Source organism: Odontesthes bonariensis, chromosome 2 (assembly GCF_027942865.1).
Source record: "Odontesthes bonariensis isolate fOdoBon6 chromosome 2, fOdoBon6.hap1, whole genome shotgun sequence".
Lineage (NCBI taxonomy): Eukaryota > Metazoa > Chordata > Actinopteri > Atheriniformes > Atherinopsidae > Odontesthes > Odontesthes bonariensis.
The window spans coordinates 33,629,358-33,649,300 of record NC_134507.1 but is presented as its reverse complement, the minus strand read 5'-3'; the positions used below and the strand labels follow the sequence as shown (position 1 = coordinate 33,649,300).

General features: G+C 42.5%; 1 protein-coding gene and 1 pseudogene across 1 annotated transcript in view; one reads left to right on the top strand and one right to left on the bottom strand.

Moving 5' to 3' along the window:
- LOC142387847 (tripartite motif-containing protein 16-like) overlaps positions 1-8,995 on the bottom strand; it is a 31,015-nt gene extending 22,020 nt beyond the window's left edge. Inside the window, exons 1-2 of the mRNA XM_075472660.1 lie at positions 7,489-8,995; positions 3,597-3,769 (exon numbers count right to left, since the gene is read on the bottom strand). Coding sequence (XP_075328775.1) covers positions 3,597-3,769; positions 7,489-8,995 — 1,680 coding nt within the window. The remainder of the gene's footprint in view (positions 1-3,596; positions 3,770-7,488) is intronic.
- An 8,694-nt stretch (positions 8,996-17,689) lies between these two features.
- Positions 17,690-19,378, top strand: LOC142387831 (tripartite motif-containing protein 16-like; annotated as a pseudogene).
- Positions 19,379-19,943: the final 565 nt, after the last annotated feature.

Genomic DNA, 19,943 nt, shown 5'->3' with positions numbered 1-19,943 from the left:
AAGAACAATCCCAGGTCTCTGCTGCAGCTGGGACTCCTCACTCAGAGGATGTCCAGCTCCTGCAGGATCATCTCCAGGCCTCCGTAGTTCCTCGCGTCAAGTGGAAGTTTCCAGTTTCACAAACCGAGGGGATTCCCTCTAACGCCTCTGCTGCCGACCGAGATTATGGATCAGAGAAATGACAGAACTCTTACCCACAGAAGAATGACTAGATCAGCTATTTATAGCATGGGATGGATATTCTCAGGACAAAGCTGCTGAAGAAACATTTCTTTCTGACAGGAGAAAAAGACAGAAGAGTGGCAGCAGAGAGCGGCTGCTCCATGACTGAGGAAAAACTAAAGAAGGTGGAAAACTGTTTGACGCGTGAGCGTCATCTCCGTCAAAAGTGTGAGCAGGAGCTCAAGCAGTGCAACCGAGTCCCTGCAGGATTGTGTGAAACTCTGAAAGCAGCAGCAGCAGAAACTGAATATCAGTCAGTTCTGAAAGAGGCAGAGAGCTGGAAAGAGCAACTGAAAGAAAAGACTGCCGCCGATATTAATCTGGCCTCCAGACTAACAGCACAGGAGGAGGCAACAAAGACACAAGAAAAGAAGGTGGCAGATCTCATGAAGGCTTTATTTCTATCCGCCATGATCGAGCCAGAAGAGAACAAAGTGCTGTCAGTGTTCAGCTCTCAGACAGTTCACCTTCAGTTCCACTGACACACTGATGCTGGGAATTCATTTTTAATCAGTGCTGCAGTCTGTCCTTCACTCACATGGTGGGGACATGAGATTTCCTCTGACTCACAAACACAACTACATTGCTGTCACTGTGCTGCTTATTGGGCTGTGAATGTTGTCAGAGCAGCTTTTCAGCAACAAGCTGCAGATGTGGCTGTTGTGCTGCTTCTGATTCACAGTCAGTGTGGACAATATGGAAAGTGGAGCTCAGGAGGAGCAGCTGGAGCTTCTGCTTCTTCCATCATTACTTAGAGAGATGACACTGGAATGACACTGAGATGCTTTGGTATTCAGAGCTTTTATTGATTCTTTAAGGCTGGCAGCTTCAGGACACTTTCTCCAGTCTGACCCTCACTGGGAACACAATCAGACATACTGGGACATGTGGGAAAGGATCACAGTGTTCATACTGTACATATCTGAGAACATCCACAGGAAGACACTTTATCATTTACATGTTGATTCTGCCTTTCAAAGTCAGATTCTTACTAGAATCCATGTTATACACTGTATGCTGGCACGTAGAAATAATCCCATTCTGCTTGTAAGCAGCTCTTAATAGAAACCAGCATGACTCCACTGTTATTACTGTATTATGTTGATGCATGAAAACAGCTGAATAATTGTGCTGTAAACACTGAGAACAAGCTGCAGATGTGGCTGTTGTGTTACTTTTGCTTCACAGTCAGTGGAGACAACATACAAAACAGCTTCAAAGATATTTCCAGGTGAGGCGTGAAGAAAGCAGCTGTGAGCACCGTAACATACAATCAGGGGCGGACTGGGGCAAAACAGTAGCACGGGAATTTACTACCTGACTGGCCCACTCAGGGGCCGGGGCAGCAGAGCATGGTGGCGAATACTGGAGGCGGATGATGGAAGGTGGATGATGGAAGGTGGAACAAATATGTTGATTTTGGGAGACAAAAAAATATGCATGTAAACATTATTGAAGAGATAATGACACATAATTCCATCTGAGGCCTTGATTAGAATTAATATATAATAGTTTTCATAGTTACTTAGAATAGTCTGCAATAGTTGCTTAATAGTGTGAAGACAGCTGGAGGACTGACAAAAAGCTGACCAATCCAAACTCCTCTGGCCGAGCACATAAAACCTGTTGGGCAGGTAATTCTTTTTTTTGCTTTGGGGGGATTTGTTATATTCATGAAATATGTACAGGTAAATGAGACATGAGTCCCACCGTCAGATGCGCGTTCAAGTTTGTGGGGGCGTGGCTTTCCATGGAGCACTGATCCATCCCGCTTAGCGGAGGTGCTTCTTTCAAATCTTGCTAGCTCTCCAGGATTACCAACCATGCCTTTAAATGTATTGAACATTCTCCTACATCGTGTTGTTTGATATCTATGTTTCACGCCTGGGCCTAGTCCACACACGATAATAACGTTTTTACAGCCAAACTATCCGAAATGTGTTGTGCTAAAAGTTAGCAAGCTAGAAAATAATTAAGATTAAGATTAAGATTAAGATCCGATTTATTGGTCATGCATACATGCATACACACGAAATTTGTCCTCCGCTTTTAACCCATCCAGGTTGGCAACTGTTGACACACACGTGAGACACTATTTGTCCCACTGTACTTTGTATTTTTTTTCAAAATCATTTTTCATTTTCTCCCGTTCTAATCCAATGACTCGGGTCGCGGTGGGGCAGTGCTGATCTCCACAATTTGAAGCCTTCAGTTCGTATTGATGATGAAAATGATTATTTTACAGTAGGCTACAGTAGTTATTTGTAAAAAAAAAAAAAAAAAAACGTTTATACAGTACTTTTATTTGTTAAACAAATGCTTGGGCCTGTAAAACGGCTTTGTTCTTTGGTTTCAATGCATTATGCAGTATTTCATTGTATAATAATTGTAAAAAAAAAAAAAGGTTTCTACTTCACGGATTTCGCCTATCACGGGTTCTTTTTGGAACGTAACCCCCGCGAAAAACGAGGGTTCACTGTAATCCAAAATAAATTTGGTGTCCTGGAAATGAAGTCTTGGCTGGTGAAGCACAGGGGAGCCATGGACCCCAGAACACGCCCCTGCAAGGCAGAACCTGACGTAGCGGACAAGGAGGCCCTCTGGGCACTACTTTAAAAAGCATGCATACTAACACACACACACACACACACACACACACACACACACACACCATATCTACTGTAGATAGTTCTTACTCTACACATACTTTTCTTTACTGTTGAAATTTGAAATTTAATAAACTACAAACTACAAACACATTTGTTGACTGTCATTGATTTAATATGACTTTAACTGATAACGTCATGGAATATGGCCAGGACAGCCATACAGATTCGCGACACCTTGCGTTGCTTTGTGCTGTGTCGCGTCACGTTGCGTTGCGTCGCGTCACGGTCTGTCTGATCAAAAAATTCATAGTTTACCCACCTCTAATTTGACCACTACAGCCTTGACGGCAGCATTTCTGCACTGGAGATATTAAGCCGTGAGGGTTTGCCTCAACTAAGAATTTTCCCAGTGTGGGTGGGTGTGGCTCTAGAGATGGGGAGAGTGGAAAAACTAAATCAATTTGTGCTCCAAGTTCCTTGGAGCACAAATTTAAACAGGCCAGAAACAACAACAAAAAAATACATCAACACAAGGATCCAACTGATATTTATAGCTCAGAGAAGTTAATATTTTAGAGAATCTATCTCTATTTAGAGAATAGAGAAATATTTCTGTGAATCAAACTTATCATTAGCAGTGATATCCTCCATGGCTGTACAGACACAGGAAAAAGCAGCAAATAAACAACATCAAATAAACAACAGAACAGCAGTGCAGATACATCACAGCAATGAACTCCCAGCAACAAAATACCTTTAATTCACTTCACAAAACTCAGCTGTGTCTCCAGTATCATAAACATAAACTCCAGCATAGAGCGGCTGAGTGAATGTGGTCTGGACTCTGTGGAGGAGAGTCATGGTTTCAGAGACGCTGTAGAAGGACAGAACACCTGCTCTGTGATCCAGGTACACTCCTACTCTGGAGGACTGAGGACCTGAGATGGAGGTTTTCATGTTGTTGTACCAAAATTCATTCTGGTTTTTGTAACAATGCCAAAGATTTGTCATTAAATCCAAATCCACCTTCATCCCCTGCTCTGCTGATGTTCTTGTATGCGACTGCTACATCAGCTCCTCCCCCTCTCATCTCCACCTCCCAGTAACAACGTCCAGTCAGACTCTCTCTGCTCAAAACCTGAAACCGATCTCTGAATCTGTCTGGATGATCAGAGTAAGACTGAGGTTGTGTCATTAATGTCACTTTTCTGTTCCCCTCTGACAGTAACAGATATGTGTTTGCTGTGTTTGGATCCAGTGTGAATATTTTAAGAAGTCAGTAATGAAGTAATGATCAGTAATGAAAACCCAGTTTAAACTATATACAGTCTTTGGTTTACACAAGCCTCAGTGAAAATAAATACAATTATTATTGGTGCCAATGCCAAAGGCATCAAGGCACACATATTACTATTGTGCATACTTATTATTCTCCCGTTTCCGTAACGAATTTCGGCAAGGAACTAGTCCCGCGTGGTTGGTCCGACCAGGATAAAAAGCATATCTCTGCATGTCCACCGATAGGGACTGGTGTGCTATGACTTTTCTCTCTCATTACTCAAACAGATTCCCGGAAAATTGGGAAATACTGTGAATTTTGGCCCATTGGAAATGCATTAAAATGAATAAATAATGCGACAAAAGTAGTCCTATTTGGAGGCCTCATAACTCAGCCATAATTCATCATAGCGATATCATTCAAAGTTTAAACAGGCCAGGAAAGACTCAACTTTAATTGAGCTTAGGGGTTTGTTGATATATTTTATAGCTTTGACACAATGGCAGTTTAAGTTTTAGGAAAAATCAGTACTCCTCTCACTCTGCTATCCTGGGGTCTCATACTCTATTTTGACAAGCTCGAAATTAATACCAAAATAACTCAAACAAACTTTTTTCACATCCAAAATGTCTGCTGCACCTAGACAGATTATACTTAAAAATGTAGGTATTTTTGTCCTCTTTCACCAAATGTCACCGTCATTGTGCTTGGCTCAAAGTTTTCTGTAAAATGACCTCCGAACGCAGAGAACAACCACTCGGGCTGCCATTGAGGGCCATTATAGCCATGTAAACTCATCTCCTTATCAAATCAATGTGAACGCTGTTTTTAAAACTGACATAAAAAAATACCATACATAGCAACAGCATAAAACTTACACCAGTGGCTTTTGCTATCCCTTCTGGCACTCACGGTTCAAGAATCTTTTTAATATGACTCATAGTTTTTGAACGGCAACTGTTTGTTCGAGTCACACATATCAGTATTGAACACCGAGTTCTCCCTGCCAGTTGGAGCCATATTGTGTGCGCTCCTCTCCTCTTACCCACGAAGCTGTCTGCAAAAATACTGATCACACAGCTTATACTCCTTCTGAGGGCACAGCCAAGATGGCTGACCTGTTATAACAGGTTTATGCCAGCCACTGTGTTATGTCTGCTCCCAATATAATATGACCATAACATGACAGCCTCTGTCTCTCAGTGGGCAGTAGCTCCATTGGCACCCATCAACATATCTTCAGATATTTTCTAGTTCTTTCCGTCACTACCCAGTTTGTGACCATCTGCAGGTATGTTCGTTAATGTTTATGTATTTGGCAGACACTTTTATCCAAAGCAACTTACAGATAGGGTAACGGGGTCTTTCCTAAGGACCCCAACTGGAGACATTACCTTTCATGCAGGGGATTTGAGCACAGGTCACCTACAATAAAGGTGGCAATCTTACCACTGCACAATCCAGTCCCTGTAGGTATACAAGTGGCTCTGGTTGGGGAGGGAGTGAATGGCTCATAACATTGTGTGAGTTACACCATCTTCTTGAAGTATCTCCCACAGGAGAACACTACATAATGACATGCTTTTTCCATGTCTGCTGATACTGTGTTCCTCTTGCACCCACAAGCTATCTTCAATGAGTTTCTAATCCTCTCTTTATCTTGACTGATGCGTTTCAGCCAGAAGTGAAAATCAATACCTCGTTGATATTTCTATCAACAATAGGGAACCAGATTCTTTAGGAAGAGTCAAGCAAGTTATCATAGTTCAAAGGAAATATAATCTAACAATGGTGGTAATCAAGAAGTAAGACATTGGAAAAAACCATCAAGTTGAAAATAAATTTGATGAACTATGATCTCCGGGATAAGTGAACTATAGCCCACTTGTCAACTAAAGCTTAATACTGCCAACCATCTTGGGACACCAGTTAATGCCATGAGCAAATATGACAGGAAAGGTTTTATCCTCAGATTTGTGTCGTACATTACATTTACATTTACATTACGGTCATTTTGCAGACGCTTTTATCCAAAACGACTTACAATGAGTGCGTTCAACATCGGTAGGCAAAAGAACTTCAGGTCACAAGAAATCATAAGTGCATTTCCTTCCAATACCAAACAGCTAAGAGCAAAACTAGTGCTAGAGTAAGTGCGATAAGTCAGGTACCTCAGCCTCTCACCAACTGCACACCAGTCACAGCGGGGTGGGGATGCAAACCCTGGTTCGGGTAGGGGGAGAAATAAAAAAGGTAAGAAAAGCAGGAATGGGATTCAAACCCTGGTTCGGGTAGGGGGTAATGAAAATATAGAGGGTGCCAGGGGTGGAGGAAACAATAAGTGCGTAAGGAACTAGGATGGCGCAGGGTAGTTTTTCCTGAAGAGGTGGGTTTTCAGCCTGCGGCGAAAGATGGGCAGCGACTCAGCTGTCCTGATATCAGTCGGGACCTTTGTTTGGTCAACACAGAACTGAAAAGCAATCTTTGTTATTCCCCAACTCTCATTAAATAACATCAAACATTCATAAATATCACATATGACTATATATTTATAGAGCTGATTCTTTCTACATAAATATGTGTTTTATTGTAATCATGTTGAACCATGTTAGTTTATAGTGTCCCTTCAGTTTGTTGTTATGAGTCATCTACAAATAGTTCCTCACTGTTAAAGAATAAATGTCAGAACAATAAAGTGGAATTTCTCAAAAAAACTTTAATTTGTTGTCACATTAAACATGATAACTGATCTCATGATTTATTCTGATCTTGGAAATGAACACCTCAGAACAGACTTCCTCATTTGTTGGTTGATTTAGAAAACAGCAAAAACATTTGATCTCTGAAACAAATCAAAGTAAGACAAACTACAGAATTATTTTCACATTTACAAAGTGATGGGATTTGAAAATAATCTGTGATAAAGGAAGGTCTGCTGGTTTCTCTGTTTGACTCCATGAAGTGGAACAGAAACAACAGCATACAAATACATCAACACAAGGATCCAACTAATATTTAGAGCTCAGAGAAGTTTGGATTTTCAAGTGGAGAAATATTTCTATGAATCAAACTCATCATTAGCAGTGATATCCTCCATGGCTGCACAAACACAGGAAAAAGCAGCAAATTAAAAAAAGAACAGCAGCGCAGAGACATCACAGCAATGAACTCTCAGCAACAAACTGACTAAATACATTTATTTCACTTTACACAACTCAGCTGTGGCTCCAGATTCCCAAAATCTAACTCCAGCGTGGAGCGGCTGAGTGAATGTGGTCTGGACTCTGTGGAGGAGAGTCATGGTTTCAGAGACGCTGTAGAAGGACAGAACACCTGCTCTGTGATCCAGGTACACTCCTACTCTGGAGGACTGAGGACCTGAGATGGAGGTTTTCATGTTGTTGTACCAAAATTCATACTGGTTTTTGTAACAATCTAATGCCCAAGATTTGTCATTAAATCCAAATCCACCTTCATCCCCTGCTCTGCTGATGTTCTTGTATGTGACTGCTACATCAGCTCCTCCCCCTCTCATCTCCACCTCCCAGTAACAACGTCCAGTCAGACTCTCTCTGCTCAGGACCTGAAACCGATCTCTGAATCTGTCTGGATGATCAGAGTAAGACTGAGGTTGTGTCATTAATGTCACTTTTCTGTTCCCCTCTGACAGTAACAGATATGTGTTTGCTGTGTTTGGATCCAGTGTGATTTCACATGAATATTTTAAGAAGTCAGCTCTGCTCTTTGGTTCTGGTTCTGGTTCTGGTTCTGGCAGTAAAATATCCACATCAGTGACTCTCATTAAGCTGTTTCTCCATTCCTCTCTCAGGATGTCCTGTAGTTTATCTCTGAGCTCTGACACAGCTGCTGTCACATCCTCAAAGTGCCTCAAAGGACGGATATTGATGCTGGGTGAGTGTGTAGACTCACTGAGTGCTGACACTGAGGGGTAGTTGTGCAGAAACTGGCTGTGATCCTCTGTGTGTGAGAGCTGCTTCAGCTCAGCATCTTTCCTCTTCAGCTCAGTGATCTCCTGCTCCAGCTTCTCCTGAAGCTCTTTGACTCGACTCCCTTCAGCTTCCTGCTGGGATCTGATCTGCTGCTTCACATCAGAGCTTCTTTTCTGGATGAGACGGATCAGCTCAGTGAAGATCTTCTGGCTGTCCTCCACTGTTTTATCAGCAGACTGATTGATGGCCTCCACCTCCTGCTGAAGCAGCTTCACATCTTTCTCTCTGTCCTGGATTCTCTGCTGGATCTGTTGTCGACTCCCCTCCAGCTCTCTCTGCCTCTCAGTCCTTTCTGCTGCAGCTGACACTGTGTCGTGGCCTTTATGTTCATCCACAGAGCAGAGATAACAGATAGACTTCTGATCAGTACGGCAGAACATCTTCATCACCTCATCATGAACAGAGCAGATGTTCTCCTGGAGCTTCTTGGAGGGCTCCACCAGCTTGTGTTTCCTGAATGGAGCCACATCATAATGAGGCTGAAGGTGTTCCTCACAGTAAGAGGCCAGACAGAATAAACAGGACTTGATGGCTTTCAGCTTTCTTCCAGAGCAGAAATCACAGGCCACATCTTCAGCTCCAGCATAGCAGAGATCAGCAGGAGCAGCTTGGAGTCCAGTCTTCTTCAGCTGCTCCACTAAATCAGCTAACATGGTGCTTTTCTCCAGAATAGGTCTTGGTGTGAAAGTATTCATGCATTGAGGGCAGCTGTGAATTCCCTTCTTATTCTTTCCATTCCAGTAGCCTTTAATACAGTTCATGCAGTAGCTGTGTCCACAGGGAATAGTCACCGGCTCCTTCAGCACATCCAGACAGATCGAACAAGAGAAGCTTTCCAGGTCCAGTTTAACCATTTTCTTTGCTATTTCCTCCATTTGGCAGAGCAGTGTGTGACTCTCAGAGCAGAAACACGTCTGTGCTGTCTTACAAAACAAATTCCACCTCCTTTTATTGCAGCTGATCTTCACTTAAGAGCTCCTCTACTGTCACACAATGGTTTCACACATCCTCCCACCTTCAGATCAGTTTGGGGAGGGAACAAGGAAGTTTCCTTCACTGAAAGGGACAGTGCTGGTTTCACCTCAATCCTGCAGTAAAGTCAGGATTGTTCAAGGGTTTGTTGCATTATTCTTATTTGTTTTCTGTTGAAGGGAAATATTCATTCATTAACCTTCCACTGAAAGTTGAACATGAAGAAAATCTGTTTTCTCTGCATCTATCAGACCAACATTGTTAGATACGTTTAGCAGGCAGCTGTACAGGAAATGTAAATGTTTCTGAATATTTTCATGCTTTTCATTTATATTTATATAATCAGCTCCAATCTGCAGAGGTTGATATTTATAAATCATGATCTTCTGCTGATAAGCTCACCTAAATCTTCTGACTGATGCATTCAAGTGCATGAAATGAAATATGAATTCTCGTTGTTCTGTTCCACGTATTGTTTAAGGGTCGTCATAGGTACGAGTCTGGGTGGAGCAGGTAACAGTAAGGTGGAGTTTCCAGCTGACTCCTCAGTTTCAGTCGGCTTTGGAGGCTGCAGATGGAGAGGTAACTGTGCTGTTTAATCTGCCACTTATTGATAAGTTAAAGTTTACAAAAAAATAATAATAAAAGGAAGAAGTTCCCTGAAAGCAGCATCAGTGTTACAGGTTGTGAGTCCTGTGAACAAACTGACACAGTGTTATGTTACACATATTTAAACTTCTCTTTCCTCGTGTTGTTGAATCTGCCAAAGCCTCAGTGAAGCTTTCTCATGTCTCCCTGCAGTTTCAAAGCTGAAATCTGAAAACTAACACAAGAGGGCGCCTTCATCCTGCTCACAGGGATGCAGAGGAGGTCAAAGCTCCTGTTCTGTTCATTTACACTGAACTCTGCCTGTGTTCTGGCCACTAGAACATCCTAGTTTATTTTAAATCCGTAATACATAAACATTACCTAAAGTGTCTTTCAAGTATTAATGCCTTGTAGGCCTCATTGACCTGAGTTCATACAACTAATTTCAGTAAACCCAAGAACACCCTCAGACAGAGACTGATTAAACACCCAAACACAAACTGGGTGGTGTCATGTATGCAGTGCAGCAAAGACTGTGCAGACCTCTTTATAGGAGAGACCAAACAACAGCTCCACAAGCATATGGCACAACACAGGAGAGCCACCTCTTCAGGTCAAGACTCAGCAGTGCACCTTCATCTCAAGGAGAAGGGACACTCTTTGGAGGACAGTAATGTCCACATTCTAGACAGAGAGGACAGGTAGTTAGAGAGAGGAATCAAAGAAGCCATCAATAGCCGCTTTCGGACTGTAGGAACCTTTGGCAGTTCTAATAACCTTTTAATCCGCAGGGCCGTTTTCTCCCGTGTTCGGACATACAGGAACTCGGGGCTTTCTCCCTTAGTTCCTATAACTATTTAGCTCCTTCTCCGAGGTCGGGTCTTTTCATAGTTCTATAGAACTATTCTAACGGAGGTGTGTGGTGGTCGGTAGCTACGCCCCATGTCATGCTATCACGGCTGAAATGTCTCCTCATATGACACAGACACAACCGGCGGGTGTTTAATAAGTTAAACTTACACTGGTCTCATTAGTCTGCAGCGCTCTGCTCTCCTTTCTTCCTTCATGAAATAAAAAAGTATCGTCTCCTGACTCTCTCTGTGAGCTTTTCCAGCCTCGATATTAGACGCCTGATGTGATTGTCCATGATTAATATCACCATCATGCAGACCATAAACACGATGGCCTCCCCGCGCTCCATATTAGCTTCTTGGTGGTGTTTTTTCTACTCTCCTTACTTTTGCCGTTTTGTTTTGTGTTTGAATGTAGCGCTAAACGGCTAACGGCTAACACGTCACTGCAGCAGACGGCTGTGCGCGGCGCATCAGTCCCTATCAGGTCCCGACTCATGTGCGAATGCAGACTGAAACAGTTCCGCTGGGGAAGGACAGTTATCAGAACGAAATTTGAGGAGGGTAGTTCTGATAACTACTTTCTTAGAACTGTCTGTCCGAAAGCGGCTAATGTAAAACTGGGAAAAACATTGTTGAACAGAGGAGGTGGTCTCAGGTTTCACCTTCCCAGCACCTACAATGCAGCATTGTCTCTCCTCCAGAGGCAGTTTGACAATCATTCTCACCTTGGATTCTGTGACCAAAACTCACTCTGTCAGGCAGGTAGACAATTCGGAGGTGATAAAGACACTAACGACATGCAGATTGGTGGGTATTCAGTGACACATGTGACGGTAACGACCCTCTGCGTATAAGCTTATACATGTAGTTCAGACAAAAGAAGATGGTGTAACTCAGGCTACGGCTACACGAAAACGAAACGAGGTTTTTTTTGAAAACGGGTACGAAAATTCTTGCGACCACACGGAAACGTGCTGCTGTAAAGACTCAGGTCCAGACGAAAATGGATGAAAACGATGAAACGATGCAGTACACACGCCACTGTGTCACGCCACGCTGTGAGACAATAGAGAAGTGTTAAAATTGGCTCACAGCGTCAACGTGTGACTGACGCAAAAACGTTTTAGCTGTAACAATGGAAACGAAACGAGGCCGTTTTCAAACTTTCCCACTCTGGAACCCGTTTTCAAAAACTATCGTTTTGGGGTAGTGGGAACGCCGGCTCCGTGTGGCCGCGACAGCGAAACGATAAGAAAAAGTATCGTTTACAGTGAAAAACGTTTTCGTGTAGCCGCAGCCTCACACAATGTTAAAAGCCATTCAGTCCCTCCCTCCTTTATTGTAGGTGACCTGGGCTCAAATCCCCTACATGAAAGGTAATACCTCCAGTTGGGGTCCTTAGGAAAGACCCCCTTACCCTACCTGTAAGTTGCTTTGGATAAAAGTTTCTGCCATATACATATGGTCACAAACTGGGCAGTGATAGAAAGAACTACAAAATTTCTGTAGAAATTTTGATGGATGCCAATGAAGCTACTACCCGCTGAGAGACAGAGGCTGTCATTTTATTGTCATGTTGTATTGTGAGTAGACATAACACAGTGGCTGGCATAAACCTGTTAAAACAGATGAACAGAGTTCATTTGAGAGGAAACCGTGAGGCCAAGCACAATGAGGGGAATATTTGGTGAAAGAGGACAAAAATACCTACATTGTGAAGTATATTTTGTCTAGGTGCAGCAGACATTTTGGATGTGAGAGAAGTTTATTTGAGTTATTTTGGTATTAATTTCGAGCTTGTGTAAAAATTGGCTTTGTTCTTAGACATTATAAATGAAATAGTCTCTGTACTTTTCCATGATGACCTAAAGTGAAGACAAAAAGATTGGGAAAGCAAGACCAGATTCACACACACACATTGTTTGGCTGATCCAGAGAATATGACAAAGCATGTTGAACCTACTCATGTCCAATCATACTCGGTCGAGTGTGAGTCCAACCTATGCAGTAAGTACTGATGATACCCGGAAATCGAGGCTCAGTCTGACAGACTTCCTGCGGGAGCTCTGTTCCACTGAGCCCAGCGCTGATATGCTTGACATGTGACTATCAATAAACACTTTATTTAACTTGAGATTCCTCCGGCTTGTTATTGAGCTGCCATTGAAAGAATCGATCTAACAGGAGGCAGATTTAATTTTCAGACAGCTCAACTCTGCAGGTTTTTTACCTCTTCTGAAGTCCAACAGCTGTACGAGAGTTCATGTCTCATGTCATATACTTAGGCTAGCCGTCCACTATTCCGGCACGTCAACGTAACTCGCCGGATTGGATGCCTAGTTGTCGCCGTGTTGCTACTACAGTGGGTGTGTGGGGCGTGTATGGCTCCGGGGGAAAGTAAATAACTTGTGATTTTAACCAACCAAAGTTTCTCCCTCTAAAAATTTGAGTTTTGGAGGGAAATTAATGTGTATGAATCGTCACCAATGGAACATTATTTCATATTGTACCATGGATCCGGATCTGCGAGCGAGGAGAGCTGCTGTGCTGCTGCTGCTGCGACACAGGAGATCACATGATCTACTGTCATTGGATAACGCACTCCGTCTGCCGTGGCAAATTTGCATAGAGTCCGGCCAAGCCCAACTTTTTGACGTGCAGCGGGTCCGCCGCTCGCCGTGCCGGAATCCCAGCATGCTTTGCGAGCATGGCGACAACGATCGGCCGGATTTCATTGAAAATGAATTGAATGCGTTGGATACGGCTTGACGTGCCGGAATAGTGGACGCCTACCGTTACTCTGCTCTCAGAGGTCATTTGAGGGGAAACTGTGAGGCCAAGCACAATAAAGGAACATTGGGTGAAAGAGGACAAAAATACCTACATTTTGAAGTATAATTTGTCTAGGTACAGCAGAAATTTTGGATGTGAGAGAAGTTTGTTTGAATTGTTTAGGTATTCATTTTGAGCTTGTCAAAGAAGAGTGTGAGACCCCATGACAGCAGAGTGAGAGGAGTCCTGATTTTTCCTAAAATTTAAACTGCCATTGTGTCAAAGCTATACAATATATCAAAAAACCCCTTAGTTCAATTAAAGTTGAGTCTTTCTTGGCCTGTTTAAACTTTGAATGATATCTCTATGATAAATTATGGCTGAGTTATGAGGCCTCCAAATAAGGCTACTTTTGTTGCATTATATATGAATTTTAATGCATTTCCAATGGGCCAAAATTCATAGTATTTCCCAATTTTCCGGGAATCTGTTTGAGTAATGAGAGAGAAAAGTCATAGCACACTAATCCCTAGCGGTGGACATGCAGAGATATGCTTTTTATCCCGGTCGGACCAACCACGCGGGACTAGTTCAGTGCCGAAATTCGTTACGGAAACGGGAGAATAATAAGTGTGCACAATAGTAATATGTGTGCCTTGATGCCTTTGGCATTGGCACCAATAATAATTGTATTTATTTTCACTGAGGCTTGTGTAAACCAAAGACTGTATATAGTTTAAACTGGGTTTTAATTACTGAGCTTATCTCATTCATCTGATGACACTCCTTAACTGTCACTGTTGAAAATGAGATTAAAATCCCTCAAAGTATTTATAGTTTAGATAGAAATTGTTAGATTGTTAGAAATGTTTGTTTTTAATGTTCCTCATAAGAATGTAGAGTCATTGTTGTGCTGAAGGAGTTTTTCCAACTTTGGGGTTGAGTTAATGTCTGAAATCATGGGGGATGGATGGTGACATCAGCGTCCTTTTGTCTTTCAAATCAGTGCAACTGATTCAGGTCTTTGGCTGCATGGATGTGATCATCATGCAGGAGTCTTTAGGTCAGTTTGTGATCTGTCTGAAGCCTCAGTTGAAAGAAACAGTCGTTAGCAGAGATGTTTCTCAGAGTACAGCTGTTTATCTTCTATCACCACCTGGAACCTCCACTTTGTCTTCTACACCTTTGTCTGTCCCCACACAGGTTCCATTTCAAACCTTAACCATCTGAGCTGTGAAACATCTTCTGCTTCAGATACTCATCACAGACATAAGTTCTGACAGGATCTCCCACTCCTCCATTATAAATATACTGAAATCCCTGCGGTGGTTTAGAGTTCAGGTTTTTTTATGGCATCAGATTGACTGTGACATTGTCAAAGTAGAGTCATATTATTTGAGGTTAATATATTAAAGCCACATTCTCACATTCATCCCTCTGTCCAGATAAAAATGATGCTTTTCTCCACCTAATAACTGAGTTCATCAGAGGCAGTCATCAGAGGCAGTCATCAGAGATAAAAGTAATCCTGCCTCCTCCGTTTCAATGCCCCCACTGACCAGGATGTATACAGACTTAGCTGCATATCAGCATGATCCTAAAATAAAGACTTTATCAGCACCTCAGACTGCCGCCTGACATGAAATGTTATGAGCAACACATAAATCACTGATCACACTGATCTGCTCACCTGGGTTTTCTCTCTTCTGAACAGATGTTTGCTGTGAAGGTTTTTGTTGTTTCCTGCCAACTGAAAAAGGCTGGAATGAAGTCATTCTGCTGTTTATGTTGTTTGTGTTTTCCGTGTGAACAAGAGTGGACAGAACACCAAAGGAACTCCATCTTAAGATGCTGCTTCTTATATACACACTGACAAAGAGACAAAGAGGGTTTCTATCAGGCTCAATCTGAAGACTCCAGTCACTATACAGAGCTCCACAAATAGATGATGACCAAACATGTCTGATGCAATCTTAAGAAACCTTTAATCGGTAATATCTACATGTGAGTTAAGAGCTAATATTTGACTCTTCTCTGGACTCTGTTCGAGCCAGCCAGGAGTACAGAAGGTTTGCAGGTTATACAGTCTGTGGTTTACACAAGCCTCAGTGAAAATGAATACAATTATTATGGGTGCCAATGCCAAAGGAATCAAGGAACACATATTACTATTGTGCATACTTATTATTCTCCCGTTTCCGTCACGAATTTCAGCAAGGAACTAGTCCCTCGCAGTTGGTCCGACCGGGATAAAACACATATCTCTGCATGTCCACCGCTAGGGACTAGTGTGCTATGAATTTTCCTTTCTCATTACTCAAACTGATTCCAGCAAAATTGGGAAATACTGTGAATTTTGCATCATTGGAAATGCATTAGAATTCATATATAATGGGACAAAGGTAGCCCTATTTGGAGGCCTCACAACTCAGCCGTAGTTAATCATTTTCTACAGAAATTTTGTAGTTCTTTCTATCACTGCCCAGTTTGTGACCATATGTATTTGGCAGAAACTTTTATCCAAAACAACTTACAGGAAGGGTAAGGGGGTCTTTCCTAAGGACCCCAACTGGAGGTATTACCTTTCATGTAGGGGATTTGAGCCCAGGTCACCTACAATAAAGGAGGGAGGGACTGAATGGCTTTTAACATTGTGTGAGTTACACCATCTTCTTTTGTCTGAACTACATGTATAAGCTTATACGCAGAGGGTCGTTACCGTCACATGTGTCACTGAATACCCACCAATCTGCATGTCGTTAGTGTCTTTATCACCTCCGAATTGTCTACCTGCCTGACAGAGTGAGTTTTGGTCACAGAATCCAAGGTGAGAATGATTGTCAAACTGCCTCTGGAGGAGAGACAATGCTGCATTGTAGGTGCTGGGAAGGTGAAACCTGAGACCACCTCCTCTGTTCACCGATGTTTTTTCCAGTTTTACATAAATGGCTTCTTTGATTCCTCTCTCTAACTACCTGTCCTCTCTGTCCAGAATGTGGACATTACTGTCCTCCAAAGAGTGTCCCTTCTCCTTGAGATGAAGGTGCACTGCTGAGTCTTGACCTGAAGAGGTGGCTCTCCTGTGTTGTGCCATATGCTTGTGGAGCTGTTGTTTGGTCTCTCCTATAAAGAGGTCTGCACAGTCTTTGCTGCACTGCATACATGACACCACCCAGTTTGTGTTTGGGTGTTTAATCCTTTGGGTGAAGCATTCTCTGTCTGAGGGTGTTCTTGGGTTTACTGAAATTAGTTGTATGAACTCAGGTCAATGAGGCCTACAAGGCATTAATACTTGAAAGAGACTTTAGGTAATATTTATGTATTACGGATTTAAAATAAACTAGGATGTTCTGGGTCAAAGTGGCCAGAACACAGGCAGAGTTCAGTGTAAATGAACAGAACAGGAGCTTTGACCTCCTCTGCATCCCAGTGAGCAGGATGAAAGCGCCCTCTTGTGTTAGTTTTCAGATTTCAGCTTTGAAACTGCAGGGAGACATGAGAAAGCTTCACTGAAGCTTTGGCAGATTCAACAACATGAGGAAAGAGAAGTTTAAATATGTGTAACATAACACTGTGTCAGTTTGTTCACAGGACTCACAACCTGTAACACTGATGCTGCTTTCAGGGAACTTCTTCCTTTTATTATTATTTTTTTTGTACACTTTAACTTATCAATAAGTGGCAGATTAAACAGCACAGTTACCTCTCCATCTGCAGCCTCCAAAGCCGACTGAAACTGAGGAGTCAGCTGGAAACTCCACCTTACTGTTACCTGCTCCACCCAAACTCGTACCCATGACGACCCTTAAACAATACGTGGAACAGAACAACGAGAATTCATGTTTCATTTCATGCACTTGAATGCATCAGTCAGAAGATTTAGGTGAGCTTATCAGCAGAAGATCATGATTTATAAATATCAACCTCCGCAGAGCGGAGCTGATTATATAAATATAAATGAAAAGCATGAAAATATTCAGAAACATTTACATTTCCTGTACAGCTGCCTGCTAAACGTATCTAACAATGTTGGTCTGATAGATGCAGAGAAAACAGATTTTCTTCATGTTCAACTTTCAGTGGAAGGTTAATGAATGAATCTTTCCCTTCAACAGAAAACAAATAAGAATAATGCAACAAACCCTTGAACAATCCTGACTTTACTGCAGGATTGAGGTGAAACCAGCACTGTCCCTTTCAGTGAAGGAAACTTCCTTGTTCCCTCCCCAAACTGATCTGAAGGTGGGAGGATGTGTGAAACCATTGTGTGACAGTAGAGGAGCTCTTAAGTGAAGATCAGCTGCAATAAAAGGAGGTGGAATTTGTTTTGTAAGACAGCACAGACGGTGTTTCTGCTCTGAGAGTCACACACTGCTCTGCCAAATGGAGGAAATAGCAAAGAAAATGGTTAAACTGGACCTGGAAAGCTTTTCTTGTTCGATCTGTCTGGATGTGCTGAAGGAGCCGGTGACTATTCCCTGTGGACACAGCTACTGCATGAACTGTATTAAAGGCTACTGGAATGGAAAGAATAAGAAGGGAATTCACAGATGCCCTCAATGCAGAAAAACTTTCCCAGCGAGACCTATTCTGGAGAAAAGCACCATGTTAGCTGATTTAGTGGAGCAGCTGAAGAAGACTGGACTCCAAGCTGCTCCTGCTGATCTCTGCTATGCTGGAGCTGAAGATGTGGCCTGTGATTTCTGCTCTGGAAGAAAGCTGAAAGCCATCAAGTCCTGTTTATTCTGTCTGGCCTCTTACTGTGAGGAACACCTTCAGCCTCATTATGATGTGGCTCCATTCAGGAAACACAAGCTGGTGGAGCCCTCCAAGAAGCTCCAGGAGAACATCTGCTCTGTTCATGATGAGGTGATGAAGATGTTCTGCCGTACTGATCAGAAGTCTATCTGTTATCTCTGCTCTGTGGATGAACATAAAGGCCACGACACAGTGTCAGCTGCAGCAGAAAGGACTGAGAGGCAGAGAGAGCTGGAGGGGAGTTGACAACAGATCCAGCAGAGAATCCAGGACAGAGAGAAAGATGTGAAGCTGCTTCAGCAGGAGGTGGAGGCCATCAATCAGTCTGCTGATAAAACAGTGGAGGACAGCCAGAAGATCTTCACTGAGCTGATCCGTCTCATCCAGAAAAGAAGCTCTGATGTGAAGCAGCAGATCAGATCCCAGCAGGAAGCTGAAGTGAGTCGAGTCAAAGAGCTTCAGGAGAAGCTGGAGCAGGAGATCACTGAGCTGAAGAGGAAAGATGCTGAGCTGAAGCAGCTCTCACACACAGAGGATCACAGCCAGTTTCTACTCAACTACCCCTCAGTGTCAGCACTCAGTGAGTCTACACACTCACCCAGCATCAATATCCGTCCTCTGAGGCACTTTGAGGATGTGACAGCAGCTGTGTCAGAGCTCAGAGATAAACTACAGGACATCCTGAGAGAGGAATGGACAAACAGCTCAATGAGAGTCACTGATGTGGATCTTTTACTGCCAGAACCAGAACCAGAACCAGAACCAAAGAGCAGAGCTGACTTCTTAAAATATTCACGTGAAATCACACTGGATCCAAACACAGCAAACACATATCTGTTACTGTCAGAGGGGAACAGAAAAGTGACATTAATGACACAACCTCAGTCTTACTCTAGTCATCCAGACAGATTCAGAGATCGGTTTCAGGTTTTGAGCAGAGAGAGTCTGACTGGACGTTGTTACTGGGAGGTGGAGATGAGAGGGGGAGGAGCTGATGTAGCAGTCGCATACAAGAACATCAGCAGAGCAGGGGATGAAGGTGGATTTGGATTTAATGACAAATCTTGGGCATTAGATTGTTATCAAAACAGTTGTGAACTTTGGTTCAACAACATGAAAACCTCCATCTCAGGTCCTCAGTCCTCCAGAGTAGGAGTGTACCTGGATCACAGAGCAGGTGTTCTGTGCTTCTACAGCGTCTCTGAAACCATGACTCTCCTCCACAGAGTCCAGACCACATTCACTCAGCCGCTCTATGCTGGAGTTTATGTTTATGATACAGGAGACACAGCTGAGTTTTGTGAAGTGAATTAAAGGTATTTTGTTGCTGGGAGTTCATTGCTGTGATGTATCTGCACTGCTGTTCTGTTGTTTATTTGATGTTGTTTATTTGCTGCTTTTTCCTGTGTCTGTGCAGCCATGGAGGATATCACTGCTAATGATAAGTTTGATTCACAGAAATATTTCTCTATTCTCTAAATAGAGATAGATTCTCTAAAATATTAACTTCTCTGAGCTATAAATATCAGTTGGATCCTTGTGTTGATGTATTTTTTTGTTGTTGTTTCTCTTCCACATCATGGAGCAGAACATAGAAATCAACAGACCTTCCTTTATTACAGATTCTTTTCAATTCATCACTTTGCAAATGTAAAAATAATTCTGGACTTACAATTTGATTTGTTTCAGAGATCAAATGTTTTTGTTGTTTTCTAAATCAACCAAGAAATGATAAAGTTTGTTATGAGGTGTTCAGAAATTAATTTCTAGGATCAGGAGATCAGTTATCATGTTTATTGTGAGAGCAAATTAAAGTTTTTATAAGAAATACCATTTTATTGTTCTGACATTTATTCTTTAAAAGTGAGGAACTATTTGT